Source organism: Antechinus flavipes, chromosome 1 (genome assembly GCF_016432865.1).
Source record: "Antechinus flavipes isolate AdamAnt ecotype Samford, QLD, Australia chromosome 1, AdamAnt_v2, whole genome shotgun sequence".
Lineage (NCBI taxonomy): Eukaryota > Metazoa > Chordata > Mammalia > Dasyuromorphia > Dasyuridae > Antechinus > Antechinus flavipes.
The window spans coordinates 59,407,288-59,432,962 of record NC_067398.1 but is presented as its reverse complement, the minus strand read 5'-3'; the positions used below and the strand labels follow the sequence as shown (position 1 = coordinate 59,432,962).

Below are 25,675 nucleotides of genomic sequence, written 5' to 3'. Positions count from 1 at the left end.
ATCCATTTGCAAACAAATTGTTCAAGTGCTCATCATAAGTGATCCTTATCTATTCCTTTAAGGCAGGCCCAGTTAGAAGGCTACTTGACTTCACTTTGTTTGCCATTAGGTTTATGATACTGAATCTGCCAGAATTTTGGAATGTTAGATGAAGGTACTTTAGAGCTGATGTGAGCTGCTTTTCTACTTGAAAATAATAAGACTTCAGAAATAGCTTAATGTATTTATGATACAGAAGACCAGGGGTTCTAGATTGAATGTGCTCAGACTATAAAGTTCCTTCTCTGTAATATGAAGAGATTAAGCTAGATGGTATATAAAGCCCTTTCTAACTCTCATACTCTAAGGTTCAGTGATATTTCCTTTTTTAAAAAATCCATAATTCAGTCTTGTCCCTGTCCAACTGATGACCCTTTCAATTAGTCTCACTTAGGTTTGATTATATCACAGCAATAAAAACAAAGTAAGCTACTGTCTCTCAGAATATTGGTTTCGTGCAATGTTGAGGTATGATATGGGTTTTCTAGTATTCTCTAAAAAAAAAAATTTCTAGACTTTCTTAAATTATCCATCTCCTCTGAGTTCAATGGAGTCATGAATTTGAAGCTTGAAGGGAAGTGAGAGATCTTTGCAGATGAGGAAACTGAGGTCCAGTTGTAAATCGCAGAACAGGGATTCAAACCTAAGCTCTGTAGTCTCCCATCTTAGTCTTAGTCACCTCTAGAGAATCTGGATTTACAAACCAAACTGATTAGAAGATATTTTTTCACATTACAGAAGAATTCCTTACTCTGCAAAGTAGTGCAGTAGGTAGGATGCTTTTATGTAGGATGTTCTTGTGTTTAAAATGAGTGTCTCTTTTTTTTAATCTTTCCACATACTGCCTGTAATATTTCTAAGTAAAATGAGGTCCAGCTGGAGGAGAAAGACCTCCAATAGCAGTGGCCAGTTACCTCTGAATAGTGGCTGGGCTGCAGTAACATAGAAAGATGAAAATGATTGTCAGAAATGTTCAATCTCTGGGGAGTCATCCTTCTCAAGAACTGGTCTGGATACTTAATAGTTGAATAACAAAGTATCACAGCTAGACTCACAATTCTTGCATTGTGAGAGGCAACAGACATGCTATGTGGGACAATAGCGATCACAAAAACAATCAGAGACTCTCAAGAGTAAAAAGCAAAAAAGAGGTTATTACGCTGTCTCAAGAAAAGGCATCTCCTATCTGACATGGTGTTTGTCAGCAAAAGGAGTGCAAAGTAAAAACTGCAAAACTCAAGATTAAATACCCTGAAATCAAAAGCCCCCATCCCCACCTGGCCTTTTCTCTCATTGTTTGGGGGAGTCCGGGTTTACATTCTAATTCTGGAAATCTAACCCAGAAATAAAAGAATAAATTGCCTTTTGAAGAGATACTTAAATACTAATTAAGAAGTGGTAGGAAATGGGGGGGGGGGGGGACGGGGATAGGAGGAGGGTGGAATGCCTGAAACTTTTTACCTATAACTCTTTTTGTTATTATGAAGTCTCAAGTCACAATTAAAGTAGTTTAAGGCTATAGTCTCATAACAGTGTCTTCACTCAGTTAATTCCACACAATGCCTTAGTCAGAAATGCCTGGATTTAAGTCCTTCCTCTGACATACATTATCAGAGATAGGATTCTAGGCAATTCTTAGTGCACTGGGGGGTCAGAGTTTCCTTACCCAGAAAATTACAGGGAGAAAAATATCTTCTTTTTGGCAGATAAAAGAATTACCTAAAGAAAATCTCAGTTCAAAGGAACTTTAGAGATCTTCTAGATCCAGATAGCATCATCCTTTTTTTTTTTTGGTGACATGTCTCACTTGGGCAGTCTAGTGAAGCTTATGGATCCCGTCTCAGAATCACGCTTTTAATTGCTAAAGTAAAATACAGAGCATTACAAAAGAAACCAATTCTGTTGAAATACAGGAATCAAACAATAATTTTAAAAGTCCCCAAATGCACAGAACCTTTGATCTGGTTCAATCCTTACCCAAATAAGAATCTCCATATGGAAAGTCCTTACTACTTAGGAAAAGTAAAATAACCCTTGTGGCTGTTGGAAAGATCCAGTCCTCGAGGAAGTTTTGGTTTAAATTGGTATCTTTTTTATCTGAAATCAAACAAGTCTAATCTCTTCCTTGGAACAACCCATAAATATGTGAAAACAGCCACTCAATCATTCCCTCCCAAATCTTCTCTTCTTCACATTAAACATCCCCAGTTCTTTCAATTGATCCTTCTCTAATCTACAGCCCAGATTGCCCATGTTTATTTGTTTTCTAAAAGATGATACCTAGAACCAAACACAATAATCTAGATGTAGTCTGATAGGACAGAGGGCAGGAGCAATTGTCATCCCTTTCTTAGTCCTGAACACTATCTCTCTTAATGAAGCCCTGGATAGCCTTGAATATATGGAGCTCCAATATTATACTAAAATTCCAAACTGATTTTGCATTCTACTAAAATCCCCAAGATCTTTTTCATGGGCTTTCTTATCAAACCATAGCTCCCCTATCTCATACTTAAGAACCTGGTTTTAGAGCCTACATTGTGATTTTACATTTATCTTTAGCAGATTTCTTATTAGATTTTGGCCAACATTCTAACTCATCAAGATGTTATGGATCCTGACAGCTATTAGGTTAGCTATCCTTTCTAGATTTGTGCCATCAAAAAATTTGCTAACTGTGCTATCTATGCTTTTATCTAAATTATTGATTCAAAACAAACAAATAGCCAGATCAAGCTCAGATTCTAGGGGCACTCCAGTGGAGATCTTCCAAGGGCATATTGAACCGTTAATGATTGACCACTCTTTAGTTTGGGCCATTCAATTTTGAATTTATATTAATTGTACTTTTATCTAGACCACATATCTCTATCTTGTGCACAAAAATAAGAAAATAGGCTTTATTAAATGCTTTGCTAAAACTTAGGTGAATTATATCTATAGCATTCTGATCTATTGTTTATTTTAAAAAAGAAAAGAAGCTAGACTGGCATAATCTGTTCTTAATGAAACCATGTTGACATCGCGAGACTCAGAATGTGCCTTTTAGTGACACATCCTATGATTTTTTCCAGGAATGGAAGTTAAACTATCTAGTTTGTGGTTTATAGGTTCCATTCTCTTCTCTCCTCTTCTCTTTCTCTTGCTATTTCTTGGTCTCTCTCACTCTCAGAACAAAATGTGTCCTTTTCCCATTCTATAGTATCCTTCTCATTCTCCTTGATTTTTGAAAAACCAGTGACTTCATACCAATAATCACATCTGCCAGTTCCCTCGGTACCTTATGTTCTATCTCACCTGGGCCAGGTGACAAATTCATCTGGATCTTCTCTTACTATCTCTTGATTTTCTTGGGGATTAACAACCCTGATGGTGGAGGGAGAATTCACAATGATGAAATCACAATTCCTTATGGGACTAAAATACTTTATAGATTACATTCTTTACACTAATTAATTATACTTTTTCCTCCCAGCTAAGGAACACAATGGATAGAGTAATGGACCTGGAGTCAAGAAAAAAAAAGTTTAAATCTAGCCTGAGACACTTATTAACTGTATATCATTGAGAAAGTAACTTAACTTTTGTCTGCCTCAGTTTCCTGGGTTGTAAAAGGGAGGTAAATTAGCATTTACCTACCAGAGTTATTCTAAGGAGCAAATGAGATGATAATTGTAAAATGCTTAGCACAGTATCCCTATCAGATAGGTTCTTAATATACCTTTTTTTCCAATCCTTTTTTCTTCTTCCCTTCCTTCCTTCCTTCTCTCCTACCTTTCTTCTTTCCCTCCTTCCTTCCTTTTATGTCTGTCAATGTACCACTTTCTAATTTTCTCCTTCAGCAAAATTGTCTTCTCCTTTACTAGTGTTGTATATATGTGAGCTTCTGCCTTGAAACCTAAATCTTCTCTGATGTTGAGCCACCCTCTAGATGATGGAAAGCTTGGGAATCATAAGAACTAAGTTTAAATCCCTTCTCTAATGCCATGTCCCTCAAGGTAGTCATTTGACCTTGAAAAGCCCCAAGTAATTTTAAAAAGATAAATTTCAGAGCCTTAAGTTGATTTGCTTTGAAAAGAGCCAATTCCTTCTCCCCAACATCCAAAATGTCAAACGCTTTGCTGCCACCATATTCCCAGGAGTGACTGCAACATTCCCAAGTGAGACCAGAACCAAATTCAAATAGAATTGGGAAATATTTAACAAAATCATTCAAACTGTGAATGTGTGGTTTTCTGAGTCAAAATGTGGCCACTGGGATCCTTTTGGTATAGTTTAATGGCTTGTGCTTCTATCTGAATTTGGTACCATTTCTCCACAACAGTTCTTCTCAAAGCTCTCAGGACCCTTTTACACTCTGAAAAATTATTGAGGATTCCAAAGAGCTTCTATTAATCCATGTTTATCTGTAGATGATTACTGTACTATAAGTTAAAACTGATCAATTTTAAAATATTAATGCATTTAAATAACAATAAATATATAACATATTAATGAAAATAATATATTTTATGAAAAATCCATTTTCCAAAACAAAAAAATTTAATAAGTGGCATTGTTTTATGTATTTTCCAAATCTCTTTAATGTCTAGTTTAATAAAAGCTGGATTCTCTTATTTGTTTCTGCATTTAATCTGTTGCAATATGTTGTTTTGATTGAAGTCTATCAAGAAAATCCAGTCTTACAAAGATATGTAGTTGGAAAATGGAGAAATATTTTCATAATCAAGAAATATGTTATTATGAAAATAATTTTGATCTCTTGAACTCCCCTAAAAGGTCTCAGTTACCAATCAGTGGTCTCCAATGATAAGTACTATGGATACGGATGAAATCACAGATCTAGATTACCCCTTTCCCCAAAAAAAGGAAGATATGGAGGACATGAAGTCAAAACACATTTGTTTCACCCTATTAGCTGTGTGAAGTTGGACATGTCACTTAATCACTATGAAGCTCAGTTTCTTCATCTGTCAAATGGGGTAATTACCTCCCCAAGAGTGTTTATAGAAAAAATACTAGCAATGTGAACATTTCAGTAGTTTCAGGAAATGGAATTTCATCAGGGTAGAGATTCTTTCCACCAAGAAAGAGTAATTTCATATATGCATTCCTGGGGAGATGATCTTTGATACTTTCTGAATCCAGAAATCACCATGGGCTGCAGCCCATCCCTCTGCATCTCTGATGATTAGACTCTTAGTTTACCAAAGATGGTACTGAGACATGGTCAACCAGGAGAGAAGTACTGGGAGCCTTTCCATCTTGGTACAGCCCTTGCTAGCCTTTATGGCATACATAGTTCATGAAGGGAAGAACAACAAGCATTTTTATTAATTGCCTATGTGCCAAGCACTGTGCTATGTTCTTTACAATTATCATCTCATTTAATTCTCATACAACTGTGAGGTTTTGTTCTTTTTGTTGTTTTACAGATTTTACAATTAAATTTCCCAGTCTTTTTTTCTCCTCTTTTTTTTTTTTTTTTTTTTTAAAATTCTCATCTACTCCTCCCTTAGCCACACTTCCACACTGTCCCCTTCTTGAGAAGTAATCTGCTATCCTCCACTGGTCCTGGAGTAATCTGGTGAAATCAGGAAATTTGAATTAGTTCTAGTTCAGTCCAATACTGCCCATATGAACGTATGGGGGACAGCTCACTTCTAAGCCTCAGTTTCCTCATCTGCAAATTGAGGATAAACCAGAAGCTCTTACCTTTTTGTCTGTGTGATAACCCCCTGGTCATTTGGTAAAAACCTTTTGAACTCTTCTTAGAATATTTTTAAACACATAAAATAATACACATAGGATTCCAAAGTAAACTATTTAAAATGCAGTTATAAAAAAATTTAAATAAGTTTTCAGATTCACAGTTAAAGACCCTTGGGATAAACAGCACTCACTCTCCCTCCCAAGTGTAGGTGTCAGAATTCAATAAGCTAATAACATATGCCTGCTCCATCACCATAAAGAGCTTTATAAAAGTCAGGAATGATTCTACCCCTTCCCTTAGGCAAGCTCTGCATCTATTATTCATTTTTCATCTCTAGCCCCCCTGGCTCCTCTTGTAGCTCTGGTAGCCCCCTGCAGTTTGCCAGTCCAGCCACAGTAATGAGGCTGTAAACCCCGAGGACAAGATTTGGGTTGTGGTCTCTGCAGAGTTGAGCACCAGAGGTCAATTACTTCCTGCCTACACACATGCTCCCTCAATGTACTCTTAACTTTAGGTTTGAGGCATTAAAAAAAAAATCTGTCAGCTCATTTGCTCCCTATCATCACCCATGTGTCCGGGCCACAGCTGCCCAATGACTTTAGCCATCTGGCTGGATGCTTCTGTTTGGCTTTCTTTCTCTCCTTTTCTGTTTCCAATGATTGTAGAATTCTAGAATTACTGACCTTCCCTAGAACGTAGGAGATCATGAGATCAGAGATTTCAATTTGGGAGAGAAATTAGAGGGTATTCAGTCCAATCTAGAGAGAAATAAGATCACACAGGTAGCTAGTAGCAGAATCTGGATTCAGACCTATGTTCCCTGACTTTTATTTCCCACACCATCCACCTCTTGTGCTAAGCCCAGGAAACCTGGATTTCCATATGGGTTAAATTTCCTCCTCAGTCCCCTTCCTCTTCATCTGTCCTTTTATCCAGCACCAAGCTACCTCTGTTGTATCACGACTCCAGTAATCCTCTGTCTGCCCAGAGAGACACAGAACTGTTGACTTAAACTGGGAGACAGACTGAAGAGTAAGAAACTAAGGGATGATGTAATTAAAGAAAGATTCTGCAGTGACTTCAGTATTAATTGCTAACTATCACACTCTTTCACCCCTCAGCCCAACTTCCATCCTCCCTAGTCCTGACTAAAGCCATACTCCTTTGGGATTCCCAGTAGTGTTGGTATTTTTAAGATCTCTTTTATTAGGGAGGAATGCTTTTAATCAAGCCCATTCACTTTGGTGAAAAACAGGTCTGCTGGAAAGCTGGAGGAGCTGGGTGTTAACCAGCACATGGGGAAGGAATGCAAATTGCTATCAGATTCCCATCCTGAATGGAGAAGGGGGTTCAAGCAGCCAGCCAGGATGGGCGGGGGAGGGAGGGAGTACCCAGAGGGGAGACCTTTCATTTACACCTACAATCTTGGCGCAGCTTGCAAAATGCCAACTGCTGAAACAAGCAGAAGGAGTTAGCTCACGCCACAGAGCCTTTTCCTGGGTCACCGTTTTCTTTCCATTTATTTTCAGGTCGGTGTTCCCAGAGGAGGGAGCTGAAAATAGCCCAGAGTGGGCTGGGAATAGAAGCAAATGATCTTGGGATTCAGATTGCTCTTTTCCTGCATAAAGAGTGTGACTGATTTGTGAATGGAGCCTGAGGTAGTAAAGCTTGCAGACTGTAAGGATGCTCCTTTTGGGCCTGGCAGGGTTACTGGGCATTGTCATTTGGGGTGTGGCCAGGGAACATCAATAAATGGAAAGAACATCCTGCTGGAAGGGAGGCAAATATCCAAGGGACACTGATCTGTCTTCCTAGCATTCTCTTGGGGATAATATGTTCTCATTGGTTCCTTCAGGGCAGCTGGACATCATTCCAAAGCTTAGCACAGTGTTTGGCACATAGTAGGCACTCAATAAATGTTTACTGATTAATTCTTGTGTGATGTGGGAGAAGTGGGGAGTAAGAGGGAAGTGGAGGTGACAATGATGGGCACTTGAAAGGAAGAAACCTCAATTTGCCTGTGCTTGCCTGGGTCTTGTGGACTTAAATTGGAAGCTGCTCTCAAAAAAGTGATTTCTATCTCACATGCAATGTTTCCCTCCATTTTCTCCAGTTAGGAACCCAAAGGGACAGAAGGAATTTCATTTTGCATTCAGAGAAGGTTGCAAGGTCTAGAAGGACAGAATCTGAGGCATAGGGAACTTTACCTTTCTGTAATAGCCAGAAGCCCACAGGATCTGCTCAGTTGGAACCAAAGCAATAGGGAATAAACCTAAGACCCTGCAGTTGGTGAGGCATCCTCCAGAATAAACAGCTGCCCTCAAAGAACCTCTCTTCTTGGGTGGTAGAGAGCCTATGAATGCATATTATGGTTCTGTGCTTGGTTTTGGTATGGTGGCCTCTTGATGTGCCTTCCATTGTGATGATGTGTCATCTATCTTTATAGATTGGAGGATATAAATGATGTGTTAACGTGTAAGTCTGGAGTTCTCTGAACAAGTGCAAGCCTCTGGGGATATTATCTTATGGGCCTTCTTCATTTCTGCCGCCAACCATGCTTAGCTCCTGTGTGAATTAAATGTTGTGTGTCATCTGGAACATTTTCTCAGTTGACCTGATGCCCTGTTGTTCAATCCTTAAAAGAGAATTCCCTGTTGCATGCCCTCTTTGTCATTCCTTCCCAGGACTTTTCATTCTTTCAAGCTGCAACATTTCACAATTCTGTTCTATATGTATCTTTAATTTCTTTTCCTGTCTCCTTCCTCCTTCATTTTTTGCCTCTTATCTATTTGATTTCATTCTCTTCCTGACAGAAGTGCCCAAAGGCACTGTTTCACCAAGAAGAGTTTCTCATCTCTATACTAAAATGCACATTTTGTAAAATCCCAACATGCTATTCATCCAGATTCTTGGAAGATGTCTGCTGCATATAAGACCAGTCTTGTGGCGATAGTACTCATAGATGCCTAACCAGAATTATGTGTAGGTCTACAATGCCTTTAGAATGAAAGATCAGCGTCAGTAGGATAACTCTTGTCTCCCCAAAGCAGTCACCAGCCTGGAACAAATGTCTGATTGGTCCCGTGTATGACAGAGAGTGGACTCTGAGGACTAAATAGGTCCCCCACTCTGTAACCAGAGCTCACTCCATCCCTAATTCTCTATCCCAATTCTGTTCCCTCAGTATTAAATGAAAGGGCAATGAGACATAATATGGAAAAACAGAAAGAGTAGTTTGCTAACAAAGACAGTCATTATGAGTCAGTTTAGCTTGGCTTCCAAATACTTCAAGTTTCCGTGTGATTTCGATTTTATTGATGAAGATTACAAGCTCTCCACAACTCTGAAGATGGTCTTCAAGAATTGCTATGGCCACAAAATCCTTCATCCTATGGATGACTTGGTGATGAACTTTGCATTGGACTAATCTGATTCATGGTCCACAAGTACCCATTCTGTTGTTCAGTCCAGATTCTGAGTGTTTTCAGCTAGGACCTACCAGAGATTTGTATTAGAGGATACCTGAAGTTAGCTCAATGCCACAATGAGGCAGTAGAGGAAAAGCAGAGAGTTACAACAGTTGGATGAACTCATCTGATTTCTTGAATTGAGCAAGTATAGAGGAAATAACTTGAAATAGACATACCTCAGAAATAGCCACTAAAATTTTAAACCTGAGATTTGGCTTTAGGTCAAACCTGAAATGGTTTTCAGGTCATGACTTCTCCCAAGACTCTGCATTAATTTTGTTAGCCCATCATTTTCATCAGTTTTGGATGCCATATTTTAGGAAGCTATTTAGAGGGTGGTGGGAGGAACAACTGAATAAGTTGGGGATTTTCAGCTGGAAAATAAAGAGGAAGGAGTGGACAGGATCACTGTTCAATTATTTGAGGGAATATTGTATGGAAGAGGGAGAAGAAGGAGAAGACTTGTATACTTCTGAGGGGAAGGACCAGCACCAATAGAAAAGGAGTTACAGGGAGATACATTTTTGTTCAGTATAAAGAAGAGCGTTACATCATTAGATCAATTCAAAATGGAATAGGCTACTTTTTGAGGGAATGAGTTCTCTGTCACTGAGAGTATCAAGAGTGGGTTGCATGTTAATAAGCATCATTGGCACTAGGGAGTTCTGAGAAGGAATTTTGATTAGATCTCTAAGATCCCTTCCAAATAAATTATATGATTTTGTGACTCCTCTCACATACTATAACATGTTGTTTTTGTTTTTTAAGAGAAGTAATGAGTAGTAGAAAAAGCACCAAACCTGGAGTCAGGAGGGACCTGGTTTAAAAACTACTTCTAAAATATTATTTATTATGATTGCCAATATTTATATAGTGCTTTAAAGTTTGCAAAGTGCTTTACAAATGTCTCATTTAATCTTCACAACAACTTTATACATAGCTGCTGTTATTATTCCCATTTTATAGTTAGGTAATTGAGCAAACAGAAGTTAAGTGACTTGCCCAGGATCTCACAGTCAGTAAGTATCTGAAACCAGATTCAGAAGCAGGTTCCTGACTCCAGATCCAGCACTCCAAAATACTGACTACCTCTGTGCCTCTAAGGATAGGGTTGTGACAAAGAGCAAGTCACTTCAAACTCTTTAAACCTCAGTTTCATCATACTTAAAATGGGAATAATGACATCTATAGTATTTAACTCACTGGACTGTTGTGAAGATCAGTCAAAATGACATACACAAAGGACTTTGCAACCTTAAAGAACAATTATCTGATCCAAGACGTTTCAGTGACTTGACTTTTTTAACTTAGGGACAAGTTGCTTCATTTAACTCCTTACACTTTTCTGCCCCCTAAAGAAAATGATGGATTTGTTATGAATCTCCAGAAAACAGTATTTCCCAAATTCATCTGGCAATAGAACACTTTTTGTCTTTTTCTTGAGACTGGTTTGAGGGTCCACAGTCTTCCATGTCTTGGAGGTGACTTTCTCTAAAGAGTAAAGGGGGTAGGAGCAGCTGGAGCTGTCCAGCAACACAGATTTATAGGCTTCCAGAGAGCAAGATTTGCCTCTTGTCATCTAAGCAGAAAAGTTCATCCCCAGGAAACAGTCCACAAATAAAAGAAACTGTTCATGAAACCCATATTTCTATTGAAAGGCTGGTATGGAGTCTGTCAGTCTGACCCTGATTCTCCACATTTCCCTCCCCCTCTCCCTACCCTTTTATTTTTGAGCTTAATACTGAAGTTATTTTCATTCCTTACATTGTTCTCCGCCTATGGGCTCTTAGAAGTCAGTGTCCTGGTATCCTGTAACCTATATCCTGGATCCTGAACACAATGCTTCTGGCTCCTTCCTGCGTAGGAAACTCCCAGATATAGTCTTTCCTCATTTCCCCAGCTGAGGAAGCTTCCATACTAGGGAACTATCTCATACTTGGTGAGTGGCAGATCCTGGCTCTCTAACCCTGTTTTGGGATGGAGCTGGGAGAAACAGTATACTTCTTTTAAAAAATATAATAATTTATTTTTCAAAATACATGCAAAAATAGTTATAAACAATCACCCTTCCAAAACATTGTCTTCCAAATTTTTCTCCCTCCCTCTTCACCTTCCTCCTCCAACAGCAAGTAATCCAATATAGGTTAAATATGTTCAAGTAACAATATTCTCCTAAATATGTTAACAATTCATAAACACTGGTCTTGAAGGTTGGGGGCAGTGTGCATGTAAAGAATTGGGGAAATTTAGAACAAAATGTGAAACAAAACTTATCCTAGAAAAAATTTTTTTACACTTTAAGTACAGATCATAGAATGTAAAGCTCAAAGAGACTTTAGAATTAATAGAATTCAATTTACAGAGAAGAAAAATGAAATTCTGAGACACGCAGTAAATTGTGTGATATTAGACAAGTCATATCACTCCTACTTGCTCTAGAGAATTCCCTACGATTATCTACTAAGGGGTTGGTGAAAAAAGTTTCCCACACTTGTGAACTCAGAAAGTTTCTCTACTCCTTTCAAACTGCCAAGTAAATGGCTTGTAAACCAAGATTCAAATCCAAGCTTTCTAATTCCATATCCAATACTTTTCCCACTATACGAATAGCTAACTGTCTTCTCTTGGAACTAGATCTACAATTCATGTCCAATAAAGCACAGCTTAGATAGGATGTGCCAGATCCTACAAGAATTCATGTAGGGAGGGACTCTGGAGGACAGCTGGTCTAACTCCAGTACAAAGGTGGTATTTGGTTTTTATCAATGAATAAATGCTTAGGTATGTGTGAAATTCCAGCAATCCCAATGAAACGAATCAGTGAAAGATATCCAGAAAAATCATGTTTAAAAATCCCTTTTGAAACTTGCATCAGGTTAAGATGACTTCCAAATCCAATCTGATATTTGACAGATACATTTAGAACTCCTCTTTTTTCTTTTTTCTTTTCTTGCTGAGGCAATTAGGGTTGAGTGACTTGCCCAGGATCTCACAGTTAGAAAGTGTTAAGTGTCTGAGATGAAATTTGAACTCAGGTCCTCCTGACTTAAGGGCTGGTGCCCTATCCACTGTGCTACTTAGCTGCCCCGAGAACTTCTTTTTTCTTCCCTTACCTATTCTTATAGCTCATAGCTCAAGAATTTTATTTTATTCAGTTTATCTTATCAGCTACTTTCTAATCACATAACCTAAATTTGCTAGTCTCAAAGAAGCAATGTGGCATAATGGACAGCTTTCTGGGCTTGGAATCATGAAGATCTGGTTCTAATCCTACAACTTTCCTCTATCTCAATACATCCTCTAATTGTTTTCAAACAATTTTTACAGCATTCCTTGATCCTTTCATTAACTGTTCATTATTAGAGGCAGCTAGATGATTCAGTGGATAGAACACTGAGTTTAGAAAAAGGAAGATCCTAGTTCAGTTGTGTTACCCTGAACAAGTAATTTCATCTCTGTCCGTTTCAGTTTTTTCAACTTTAAAATAGGAATGATGATTATTAGTGCCTATCTCCCAAGGTTATTGTGAGGATCAAATAAGATAACAATTGTAAAAGGCCTAGCACGGTGCCTAACACATTATAGACATTTAATGAATGTTTATTTCCTTAATTTTTTTACACTTTTGTAATGATAATTCAGCAAACATTGTTATCTGTCATGGAAAGAGAACTGGACTGGAGATCAAAGGAATCTGGATGCTAATTTTTGCTTTACCACTAGTCCACTCTATAATTTTGAGCAGGTCCATGCCATTCTCCAACCTTCCTTTTCTTTATCCGTTAAATAAAGAGTGCTGTGCTAAATGATCTCTAAGGACTCTTCCAGCTCTGAAATTCTATACTTCTAAATCAAGTGTAATCTCATTTTAGCAGTTGAAGCTTGAACCAAATGACATACATTATAATAATTTACTGCCAAGGATAAAAATTTCCTCATATGTCAGGTGCCTAATCAACTACACGCATGCCCAAGATGGTTCTCAGAGCAATTTTAATACTGATCACTGCCACCTTATCCCCTCCCTGCTATTTGCCCGAGTGGCTACTTCTGTGTCATAAGAATTAACATGATGGAAGGATTTTCCTGATGTTCTCCTGGCACATGCCCATTCTGACTCCACCACAGACCAGCCTCCCAATCTGGCAATTCAAAAGAATGGGAATTTAAAACCTTGAAACATCCATTTTGAAAATAAAAGTAGTACCCTCCAAATCATAGCCAAAATGAGTGTTCCCAGAGGTCTGACGATGACCAGCATGTATAGTTAGTTATTATGAATCATGTTATAATAATATTATTTATAATAAACATTTATTAATGTTTGCCCATTATATCCAGGTGCCAAGTATTATGGAGGAAATAAAAGTGAATTTCACACATTAGCCATGTGACCATGGGCAAATCAAACAATCTCTAAAAACCTCAGTTTCCTCAACTGTAAAAAGTGCATAATAATAGCATCTAACATTTAATTAACATTTTAAGGGTATTATCTGCCTCACAGAGTTGTCATAGGACAGGCATTTTATAAATCTTAAGGCACTTAATACATGGGAGTTATTAACAGTGATAATAATAATTAGGCACAATTAACATCCTCAGAGAGTTCAGAATCTAAAAGGGAAGACAATATAAATCAGGGCTTAATTTATTAATTTGTTTACTTAAGTGATGGAGAAAATGTTAATAATAAAGATTAAACTTAAGTGCAAGTCAATTAACCTTGTTTGCCTCAGTTTCCTCATCTGTGAAATGGACTGGAAAAAGAAATGGCAAATCATTCCAGTATCTTTGTTAAGGAAACACTTAAGAAGATCACAAAAAGCCAGACATGACTGAAAGGACTGAATGACAAAAATTAGGAAAAGGGAAAGGGAATAAGCATTCATTGAGTACTTATTAGGTGCCAGGCACTATTAAGTTCTTTACAAATATTATCTCATTTAGTCTTCACAAAAACTCTAAAGGATAGTTATTGATATCTATATTTTACAATTAAGAAAATGAAGCAAGCTGAATTAAATGACTTGTCCAGAATCACATAGCTAGTAAATATCCGAGGTTGGATTCAAAATCAGATCTTCCTAACTCCAGTGCTTTTATACACTTGGGTATTTAAATTTGATTCAGCCCAAAATTCAAATTGTCAAAATCTTTTCAAATCCTTATCTCTCCTAGCTTTTTTTCATTTTTTTAAAAAAGTTAAACATTCCATCTTAATTTTTTCAAAGTTATCAGTGAAACTGTTTAACAAGTGGACCGTGTCACTAAAGACTCTTTCCTGGTTGACCCCATACTTAATGGGTCTGACCATTCATTTAGTTCTGAATTCTCTTATGGTCACATCTCTCCATCAAACCACAAGAATAGTATAGAAAACTTGATTGAATACTGCTAAAATCCAAGTTACTGTTTTATATTGTTTCCCTTTAATCTCTCAGTAAGTCAGTTATCAAACCTGGAAGCTGGGTCTTTGTAATTCATCAGTTCCCCTTCTGGGTCTTTGGTCACCATTTCTTTAATAATACTCATTTTTGCTAGAAATCAAAGTCTAACTTCCTGTCTATAGTTGGGAGATTTCACTCTCTTGCCTTTTTTAGAAAACTGGGACAACTTTTGCCTTTCTTTGGGCCTGCAGCATCTTTTCTGTTCTTCATTATATTTCAAAGATCACAGTCAGTGATAACTGACAGGAAGACTGCATAGGAAAGCATGCTCCAAATGGATTGAAGAATTGGGAGGCTAATAGGGGAAGGGGAAATCAAGGGAATCAGTTAAGAGGCATCTCCTTTGTATTTTGGATTTGAAGAGAGGTGACCCAAGTTCTAATTCTTGTTTAGTTACTTGTTTCACTTATGGCAAGTCACATAATCTCTCGCTCTTCAATTTCCTTATCTGGTCAAATGATATTATGGATGTTTGGTACTTTGTAAACCTTAAAAAAAAAAAGTAGATAAGTATCAATTATTATTAACAATCAAGTTAACTAGCATTTATTAATGGCCAGCACTGAGGATACAAAGAAATGCAAAAAAATTGTTCATGCTGTCAAGGAGTTCACAGTCCAATGGGAGAAGACAATATGCAAACAATACAATAAATTCCAAGCTATACACGGGCTAAATTAGAGATAATCCTGAAGGGAAGCCATTGATTTGATTAAGGAGGATTGGGAAAGGTTTCTAAGAATACAGAAGGTAGGACTTTAGCTAAGACTTAAAAGAGGTCAGGGAAACCAAGAGTCAGAAAAGATAAGGAGAAAGTTCTTGGAGAAAAAAAAAAAGTAGGGCAACCAGTAAAAAAAAAAGAAAAAGAAAAAGAAAAAAAGAAACAAAAGCAAAAAATTACTGGATTCACGTAATAGAATGTGTTTGAGGACAATAAGAATGCCAGTATAATTGGATTGAAAAGTAAGAAATAAGCACTGAGAGTAAATATAGAAAGACAGGAGAAGAAGGAAAGGTTCAGGTTATAAAAGGCTTTCAAAATCCAAACAGAGGATTTTGTATTTGGTCTTGGAGGTCATAAAGAGTCCTTATAGTACATCTGTCAATCAACAAGCATTTTTTAAGTGCTCACTGTAGGTCCAAACTGTACTGATACTTCAGGCAAAAACAGTACCTGCCCTCAAAGAGCTTACTTTCTAATGAGGACCTAAATAAATAAATATACACTAGAGATCCTTAGAGTAGATACAAAGTATAGAGGAAGGCATTATTAGCTGTTGAGACAACCAGGAAAAAACTTAGGAAAGAAGGTAATCTTTGTAAAATGAGACTTAACGGAAATCAGGGATTCCAAAAGACAGAGAAATAGACGGGAGTGCATTCCCAGCACCTGTAAAATGAAGGGTAGGCTTGCTCATTGCTTCCAGCTCTAGAGCACAAGACTCCACAAGGCCATTGCAATAGTCTATAAAAGAGGGGGCTGGAGCCTAAATTAGCTTGGCAGAAATAAAATCAGAAAGCAGGAGAACTGAGAGCTACTTTAGAGATAGAATAGATCGTACTTGGCAAGAGACTGGATTTGGGGATCAGAGAGAGGAAAGAAAGATTCCCCTATAACTCAGATTTTGGAGGTTGATAATTGGCGGAAAAATAACGTTCTGAAGTCAGGTAACATTCTAAACCAATAAACCTCCAACTTCTTCCAGTGAGACATGTTGCTAAGTGTTGCCCAGGGATGAGGTATTACATTCAGAAGGACTCTAGTACTTTGCCCCTTCATCTTGGCATCCTATACCAGGAGGGCTTCAGAAATTGCTATGGACCTTATTATAAGAAACTAGGGATCAGGCAGTTGTTCCCAGTGTCTCTGAATGCCCCAGTGTGCTTGCTGCCCTGACAGAGGACGTATTAAAAACGAATTTTCAGCTACTCTAGAGTTTCGCTTTGTTGTCTTATCCCAGATAGAGAAGGATCCATTTCTTCTAGTTCTTAACTTTTCCCTCTGGTAATGAAACATGAGGCATTGGAATATTGTGTTTTTGTGATAGTTAACTAGTGCGTTACAAGGGAAGGGACAGAACAGGACACTGTGAACAAATCATCAAAGCACAGCCAAGGTCATCAAAGGATTTGTAGTCTTGGGATTAGATCAAGAACCAAAGTCCAAAATTCTGACTTCTGATTCATTGGCACCAGAAGACAGTTGCAACCTAAGCTCAAATGAAACCCTTTCAGGGAAGTGATAATGGGACTCTCCCCAAACCCATGAATCCTAGAATGGACTTAAGAGGTTAGATCTTTAAGTTCTTCAACGAGGAAAGTGCCTGTGAGGGACAAATGATAGGCACTTTGTGTTCTTGGGGAATTTGTGGTACAGTGGAGAGAGAGCACTGGCCTTGGAGACAAAAAACCTGAGTTCAAGAATTTCTTTTGAAGCTTGTAAGCTGTGTGAATCTGGTTGAGTCATTTAGTTTATTTTCTGTCAAATGGAAATATTTGTACAATTCTTGGCTTAAGGGGGAAAAATTATGATAGAGCTGTCCAAAATTAAATGGGCCACCTCAGGAAAAATTGAGTTACTCTTTCATCAGGGTCTTCAAGACGATGCTTGTCAGAGTATCACGAGTTCCACCAATAATAGGGAGAAAAAAACTTTTTGGTGGGGTGTAAAACAAAAGTAGTGGAAGATCAGAGAAGGCTTCAAAAGGGGAGGAGTTTGGTTTTTTTTTTTTTTTTTTTTTTTTTTTGGTTTGTGTAAGAAATATTTAAAAGTGTACTTGGAGTTTTCTTTCAACCTTTGAGATTCTGCTCCTTAATAAAAGAACTCTTGTATTTTTGATTTGGATGGCTTTTAAGAATCAATCTTGGCCATCTGATTGGCTATATAGCGATCAGTTGCCTTTAGTCTTTTGAAGGTATAACTTCTTCCTTTTTCTTTTTTTTTTCCTGCTTCCTTCCTCACATTGAGCATTGAATTATTAATACTCGGTACAGTTAACTCTATAGAAACACACACACACACACACACACACACACACACACACACACACACCAAAACACAGCAAAACAGAGTAGAAAATTAATAGGCATTTAGTTTCCAAAGGTCTGTTCCTCTGCTCTTAATGAATGCTCACAAGGAAACTCAAGTCCATTCTTCTAAATCCCAGCCCATGCAATGCAGCCAAAACCATTCCTAAGGCTGGGGCTCCGTGCATGGAAGAAGTTCCTGGAATTCTTGGGGAAGAAATGTTTTGTAGATGTCATGGCTGGCCAATGAAGCCTGCAAAACCAGAGAACAGCTGAGTTTGAGGGAGTTCTCTTTCTGGTCCATTTATTAAAACCTATTTTTAGCCTGCCTTTTTCAGGTTGCTCTGCAAGTTTTTCCAGACCTGACCATTTCAAGTCCTTTTTTCCCCCCAAGACAGATGCATAGTGGGTGTGGTTGCAGTTCTGTAGGGCTTATTAGCTACTGGATTGAAAAGGCCCCTTCCCTTTTCAGAAGGACTCAGTGTGAGCATTGTTCAAAGAAATAACCAGAGCAGCTTTGTTGATTATTTTTAAATTAAGCAGAGAAAACACTGCAAGTCCTTAGTAAGAGAAGCCAGAAGAAAAGAGAGAGAGAGAGAGAGAGAACATTTCTTGGGGGTTATTTGGATCCAGCATAGCCTTGTTATCAGACCCTCACATAAAACAGTCTCTTGTTTAGATTCCTACTGGGAGGGAGTGTGCCAGCTGGGTAGTTAGACTGGGATAGTGCCTGTTCCTAAACCTGCCTGAGGCTTCTCAGCCTTCCCCGTGCCCCAGTTTCCCTATCTGCTGTATGAATTATGCTCATTTGTAAGGCTCTTTGAGATCCCCCCAGATGAAAGCCCAGAGAGTACAAATTCTGATGTCCTCTGGCATGAGTCACATCCTGCTGCTACCCTGCCTACCAACCAGCCTCCAAAGAAAGGAGGCTCCCTACTTCCTGAGGATGCTGGCCCAGAGAATGAATACCACAGGTAGAGTAACTAAGTCTGATCTGGGTGACTTGTCTGTGCTCTAGGCTCAGGAATCTCTCTCTCTCTCTCTCTCTCTTTTTTTTTTTTTTTTTTTTTTTTTTTTTTTTTTTTTTTTTTTTTTTTTGCTGAGGCAATTGGGTTAAGTGACTTGCCTAGGGTCACACAGTTAGGAAGTGTTAAATGTCTGAGACCAGATTTGAAGTCTGGTATTCCTGACTTCAGAGCTGGTGCTCTATCCACTGCACCACCTAGCTGTCCCTCAAGAATCCTTTTTACAAGGATCTTAATCACTGGCCAGGTGATTTCTCTTAACCTTTTTACATAGGTTTTGCATAAGGAAAAACACATTCTATCCCTGGAGCTTTGGACAATATGTATGTACTAATGTATTCACCATCATTCATACCTGTCTACCCTTGGGGAAATGTAGAGTACAGGCTGGAAATAGGTACAAAGATCTTGCTTCTAGTCAAAACCTAAATCAAAATAAATATTAACCATCTAACTGGTTACATCAACACTGGAATCCCCACCCCTAAGTCAGGCCTACTTTTATTAAGTACAAAAAATAAGAAAATAAAAGCCAAGGGAAATATTTAAATTTGAAGAAGTAGTTGGTTTTAATGGGGTCCAGAGTGGGGAGGTTCCCTGGCCTTCACTTAGGGATGGATTGCTCTGTAGAGATACTAACGATCTCATTTTCTTATCTATAGAATCAAAGAGTTAGATTTAGCTGTTATCATTCTAACATCACATTTAAGTCAGGAAGAGATCTTGGGGCTCAAACCCTTCATTATACAGCTGAAAAAAGCAAGACCCTGAGAGGAGTGAGCTTTGTCCCTGTATAAGAATTGTGTCAATATTGTTAACAGGGTGGTTTGGGGTGGTATTTTTTGGGGGGCCATAAGGAGGGAATTAGGATTTTTACCTCCTCTGTGCTAAGGAAGATTGTGACTATGAGAATAGAAAGGGGTAAATTCCGGTAGCTGGGAGTTCATAAAGGACCTAAATTTAGAGCCAAAAGGAAACTCAAAGGTTATCTAATCCAGCTCCCTCATGTTTCAGATGAGGAAACTGAGATTCCCGTTATTTTTCCTATCAAGGTAGCTAGGAGACAAGGGGGCAGAGAGAAGGGGAAGTGATGATTCCCATGGTGGTGATGCACCCACCAGCTTTGCGACCACTTCTTTCCAGTGTGAGGGATGCTGGGACGGCAGAGGAGGATGGATCTCTTGTCCCTACCTCCCCTCCCCTCCTCTCCTGGAATTCCCGGTTTCCTGGCCGCTGATGGGGCGGGCTCACTTTATGGGCTGGCCTCCCGAATCCCCAGACGCATGATGGGGCCTGTGCTGGGGATCTGGCCTGGGTCCAGAGCCCAGAGCCCAGAGCCCAGAGCCGGGTGCCTTTCCAAGATATTGGGGAGGGGGGAAAGAGATGGGGAAAGCAGACGGAGAGACCCCCCAGACAGACTTTTTTTTTGGGGGGGCGGGGTTGAGCAGCATCTGTCCTGCAGCTATTTGCATTTCAGCTTTGTGCCCTGAAACTGCCTGTTTGTAATTGGGGTTACTAGACTCAAGTCTGGGGTCCGGTGCGTGCAAGATCTCTTATTCCCATTCGTCTCCTTTCTCATCTCCCCAGTCCAGCTTACTCCTCTGTACTCCCCTCTCCCTTCCTCTTTACCCCATCCCCTTCTTTCCTTCATTCTCACCTCCAGCTCTCCTATCTTTCCTTTTTTCACTCATCTTTTCCTCTACAATCCCCTTTTTGCTCCTCTCTCCTCCATCTCTCTTCTCTCTCCCTCTTTCTACTCTCTCCTTTCTTTTTTTCGTTCACTATTTTTTCCTTTTCTCCTCCCACCAGTGTCTTCCCTCCCCTCTTTTCCCTCTAGCCCCCCCCCCTTCTCTCTCTTCTTCCCCTCCAGGGCCCCCCTCCCCTCCAGCGCCCCCTTTCTTCTCTCCTCTCCGCTCATTTTCCTCTCCCCTCTACTCTCTCCCCTCCCTTCTCTCTTCCCCCTCCTCTTTGCTCTCCCCTCCCCTCTCTTTCCTCCCCCTTTCCTCCTCTCTCTTCCCCCCTCCCCTCTGCTCTCGCTCTTGTCCCCCTCCCTCTTTCCCCCGCCCCCTCCCCTCACAGTCCTCCCGCCCCGGTTCCTTCCTTCCCTGGCCGGCCGGCGGACTGTTGGGTCCCATTGCTTGGTGCCCAGCGCTCCTTCGCGCAGCCCCGCTCGGCTGCGGGCTCAGGCTCGTGGCCGAGGCCGAGGCCGGGCCGGGCCGGGGCCGGGGCCGGGGGCTGGGGACTGGGCTCCAGGGCAGCCTCCGGGCAGAAGGTCGGCGGTAGCGGCGGCGAGGCTGGCAGCGGGTGCGGGCTCGGAGGTGGCGGCGGCCGCCGCGGCCGAGGTCAGCACCGGAGGTCTTGGTTAGTCGGGGGTCGGCCGGACCCCGGTCCCAGCCCCGGCCCAGCCATGTGGTGCCTGCACTGCAACTCGGAGCGGACCCAGTCGCTGCTGGAGCTGGAGCTTGACAGCTGGTAAGGCTGGAGGGGCCGGCGGGCCGGGCCCGGCCGGGGAGGGAGCGCCGCTGCTACCGCCTCCAGCCCCGGCCTTGGGGCTCCGGGCTCTGGCTCTGCCGCTTGTCATTTCGGAGTGTGCGTCCGTGCGTGCGTGCGTGTGCCGGGGGGAATGGCCCCGAGTGTCCATGAATGCGAGCAAACGGAGCATTCAGAGTCCACGGGCGTGGGGGTGCAAGTGTGGCCCCTGGGGCTGAGCCTGGCCAGAAGGAGCGGCTGGTCTGGGCGTGGGGGGGAAGGGGGGAAGGAGGATGTGGTGGTCTGAGGGGAGTGGGTGCTCCTGGGCAGCTGCGTTTGTGCAAGAGTTAGGAGTGAGTGTGCTCTTGTGTTTGTGTGTGTGTGTGTGTGTGATAGAGAGAGAGAGAGACAGACAAACTGAGAGAGAGAGAGAGAGAGAGAGAGAGAGGAGAGAGAGAGAGAGAGAGAGAGAGAGAGAGAGAGATTGACTGCAAGAGTGCCAAGGTGTGTATTTGTGCATGACAGGCTGAAACGGCACTGGTAGATTTATGTGCACCAGTATGGATCTGTCAGTCAAGCAATGATTTCCCTCCTACCATGTACCAAGCACTGTGCTAAGTTCTGTCTGAAAAAGTCTGCAAATATAAATATGAATGTATTTGTGTGCCTGAGAAACTATTTGTTGTGCCTTTGTGTGAGAGCCTAGAAATGTGAGCACAAGCACTTATTCTGTTTGTGTGTGAGGAAGTCCATGAGTGCATTTGTGTGTGTCAGATCTTTTGTGTGAATGTATTTTGGTCCTGTATCTGTGAATGTACTTGTGTAAATCCAAAGGTATGTGAAAGAATCTACATGCGGGTCTGTAAAGTGTGAATTAATTTTTGCATTAATGTCTATGTGAATATGCCTGTGTGTGATGAATATAGATTTCATATCTGAGTGCCCAGTGCTCCCCTCCCCCTCACCGACAGCACAGCTGCACACTTGAGTTCCACTGCAGGGAACTGTATTGGGCAGAGACCAGGAGGAGGGGCCTTTTAACTGTGACTCAGGGCAAAGATCCCTCCTGGTGCTATATGATCTTTATTTTTAAAATATTTTAGAATGTTCCACACAGCACTACTGGGTGGTTACAGACCTGTTTCTTTAAACAGCTCTTGCTCCACCCCAACCCTTGGTAATGAACAGTTTTGGGAGCCTGAAGATGTGTTTGGGAGATGCCTTTGGCATCCTTTCTGCTATGAAGTTAGAAAAACTTACACATTAGTGTTCTTATTAATTCCATCTCCTGCAGCCTGTAGGAAGTTAGGGAACTGGCCTTTTCCTCAAGCTTAATACTCAGTAAGATATGATCTTTATTTGGGGAAATGGGGGTGCAAAGAAAATGTAGCCACAGCACCATCTGTCTTTGAATTAAAACCACTTTAGTGACTTCTTCCAGGTCTTAAGAGTTATTCCTAGGAACCTAATGTCTTTATGATTATCAGCTCAGTATAGTATTCTCATTTCTTCCTTGCTTCCTTTCAGCAAGCTGCTTTCTTCCCAAATAAAATGCAAAAACAAGAGACCTTAAGAAGTCACCTTGACTAACAACTAAATTGCTTCAATTATGACAACTCAGTTTTTATATCCAGACTGAAATGAGGGAAGATGCACGTTCTTATATTCTTCCAGTGAAAGGCCGAATTCCTGGTAGAATTCTAGAGAACTATCTAGGAAAATAAGTTCAAGTTGTACCTTTGGCACATCTGATGTCTGTTGATCCTGAACAAATCACAATCTCTCACTCAGGTCTTTAGATAACTTTTTGATACTACAAATTGTGAAGTGCCAGCTTTCACTGGTAGAGGGAATTTTTCTATTTTAATGAAATCATGGGGCTAGTCTCTTCCTTACCGTATCCCTACCTCTTGAAAATGATCACCTTCAGAATTTCTCCTGTTATGCTTCCAGCCCATTTCCGCTGTTCTGTTCTCAGACAGCTTTTCCCCAAATGTCAGGCAGGACCAAGGCACAGGTATACACAGTGACCACTTATTTTTAAGGTTACCCAGGCTTTATTTTGTACTGGTGTGATCACCACCTTAATCCCTTGCATCTGCATTAGCGTCCTGATATGTGGTCTGAGAAATCTCCCAGAGGAAATCAGCAAGTTTGGCACACTTCCCTTGCCCCTATGGTATTAAGGCTGCCCTTTAGACATTCCTTCCTGTTCCCTTCATCTATAACGCCCCTCAAGAATCCTATCAGGATCTCGATTCTGTGAGATTTCTAGGGCACAAATTGTGTGAAGTAAGTCATGTCAATAAACCTTTATTAAGTGCTTGTAATCTGGCAGGCTCTGTGCTCAGCAACAACAACAACAAATATTTGTTGTGCCTTTCTGTGAGACCAAAAAAAAAAAAAAAAAAGGCAAAAGATAGTCTGTACTCTTAAAGAGATTGGTTTAATGGAGGAGAAGACAATATGTAAAACAACTATATACAAGATAAATTGGAAATAATCAACAGAGGGAATTAAGGAGAATCTAGAAAGGCTTCCTGTAGAAGGTAGAATTTTAACTGAGACTTAAGAAGCCAGCTGATAGATTGTAAATCACACATAATACCTAAAGATATTTAATGTAAAAAACTTTAAAAATCAAGATGAATGAAATGGGGATAGTTTAACCTAAAGAAAAGAATACTTTGTGGGAGATGCAATAGCTTTCTTCCAATATTTGAAAGGCTGTCTTACATAAGCAAAATTAGACTTGTTCTTTTTGTAGGAAAAAGAGGCAGATTTCAGATCAATGTAATGAAATTTTCTTTTCTAACAATTGCCAATAATCAAAATAGTATAGCAAGCTTTTTTTTTTTTATTATGGGTCTTTCAACAATGGCTGAAAAACACCTTGTTGATATAGAGATATATAGTGTGTGTGTATATATACACACATATATATGCACATACATACACAAGGTATATATGCATGCATACACCTACATATATGTGTATGTGTATATATATATATTTATTTATATTTATATTTATATAAGCTCCTTGTGGTCAGGGATTAGTTTCTCTTTTATATTTGTTTCCTCAGTCTGTAACACAGTGCCATAATAAGAATTTAATAAGCATTTATTGATTGATTGATGGAGGAAGGTCATAAAATATCCTTTAATACAAGGAGCTTTCACCCTCTGTTTGGGATATTTTGGTAGTGTAGGCTGGCCTAGAGGCAAGGAATGACCTTTAGAAGATTCTACTGGCCCAGCTAGAATTTTATATCTATTCCCAAGGAAGCCGAACTCTGTACTGGTTGTGTTAATATTTACACAACTTCAGCTCCAGAATAATGGCTTATCCTGACAACTGCCTATATAAACAGCATGATGGTTTAGCAAACAGGACTTTGGGAGAAGGGAAAGAAAAAGGATCACTAGGGTTGCTAAAGATGAACTGTGTGAGAGCTTGTTTCCTTTTATAATATCTGCCAGGTGGTCCCCAGCATGTGGGTTTGTGACACAGGGAGAAACCCTTACACCAGATAAGTCAGAGACCATTTAAAATAATGTACTTGACTAAGTACACTATTACTGGCCCACCACATTACCCTCCTACTCTCTACTGTGGCAATATCATTTTGAGAGTTCAAGGTCCTGTGAAACATCAAACTCACATTATCATCAATACTTGGCACATAATAAGTGCTTAATACATGACATAGCAAGTGATGCATTAGTTTTCTTGGGTTCTAGTTCTAAAAACTTTTATGTAAATGAGGTTTTGGGCCATGCCCTAATGCAAGCTTTAGTCCTGGATGGAAACAGGTCTCATAGGCTACATGATCAGGGAAAAAGAAAAAACTTGAGGGGTGTGTGAGTAAAATGATCTCGTGAGGTTTTTTCCCATTTTTTACATTTTATAATTTATTTATCTTCCTCCTATTCATGTCTGGAATATCATTCCAGAAAACTTAAAGAAAAAATACAATTTGGTTCATTGAAACTGTGATCTCGCATAGCCATAGACTCTGGGGAGAGATTGATTTTGAGTGGAAAAGAAAATGACTTAATGGAACAGGGGAGGGCACTTAGGTTCTTAAATATAATTTAGAATTGGTCCTAAAAACAAATCTAATGAGCCTAAAACTCATAATATCTCTTGAGAAATTAATTGATATGGACTTGGAGAGCTGTTTGTTTGGTCAGCTCCAACCTGATGAGCCAGAGCTGATATAAGAAAAAAATTGATGGAGTTTATGGATAGAAATATGGCCTACTGCCACCCAGCAGCACACTTATTATATATCTGATAAATGGCACTGCCCTAAGTTGGGAAATTTCCTAGTGTAAGGCATTCACAGAATACCTGAGAACCCCTTCTGGTTACTGCTGACAGGCATAGTTATCCTGCATTTATGGTAAGTATTTTGTGATTATCCATGGGTGCAGCCCAAGTAGTACCATTTTTATATATTTCTGTATTTGAATAGGA

At 39.9% G+C, this 25,675-nt stretch overlaps 1 protein-coding gene across 7 annotated transcripts in view; it reads left to right on the top strand.

Moving 5' to 3' along the window:
* The window catches only part of IQSEC1 (IQ motif and Sec7 domain ArfGEF 1), a 751,998-nt gene that overhangs the window by 626,714 nt on the left and 99,609 nt on the right, over positions 1 to 25,675 (top strand). The window contains exon 1 of one of the 7 annotated variants that reach the window (XM_051983707.1): positions 20,932 to 21,196. The exons of the other annotated variants lie outside the window; for them this stretch is intronic. Within the exon in view, the coding sequence (XP_051839667.1) occupies positions 21,132 to 21,196 (65 nt within the window). The 5' untranslated portion in view covers positions 20,932 to 21,131. Of the gene's footprint in view, positions 1 to 20,931; positions 21,197 to 25,675 lie in introns of those variants that run through there. 7 annotated transcript variants of the gene reach the window in all.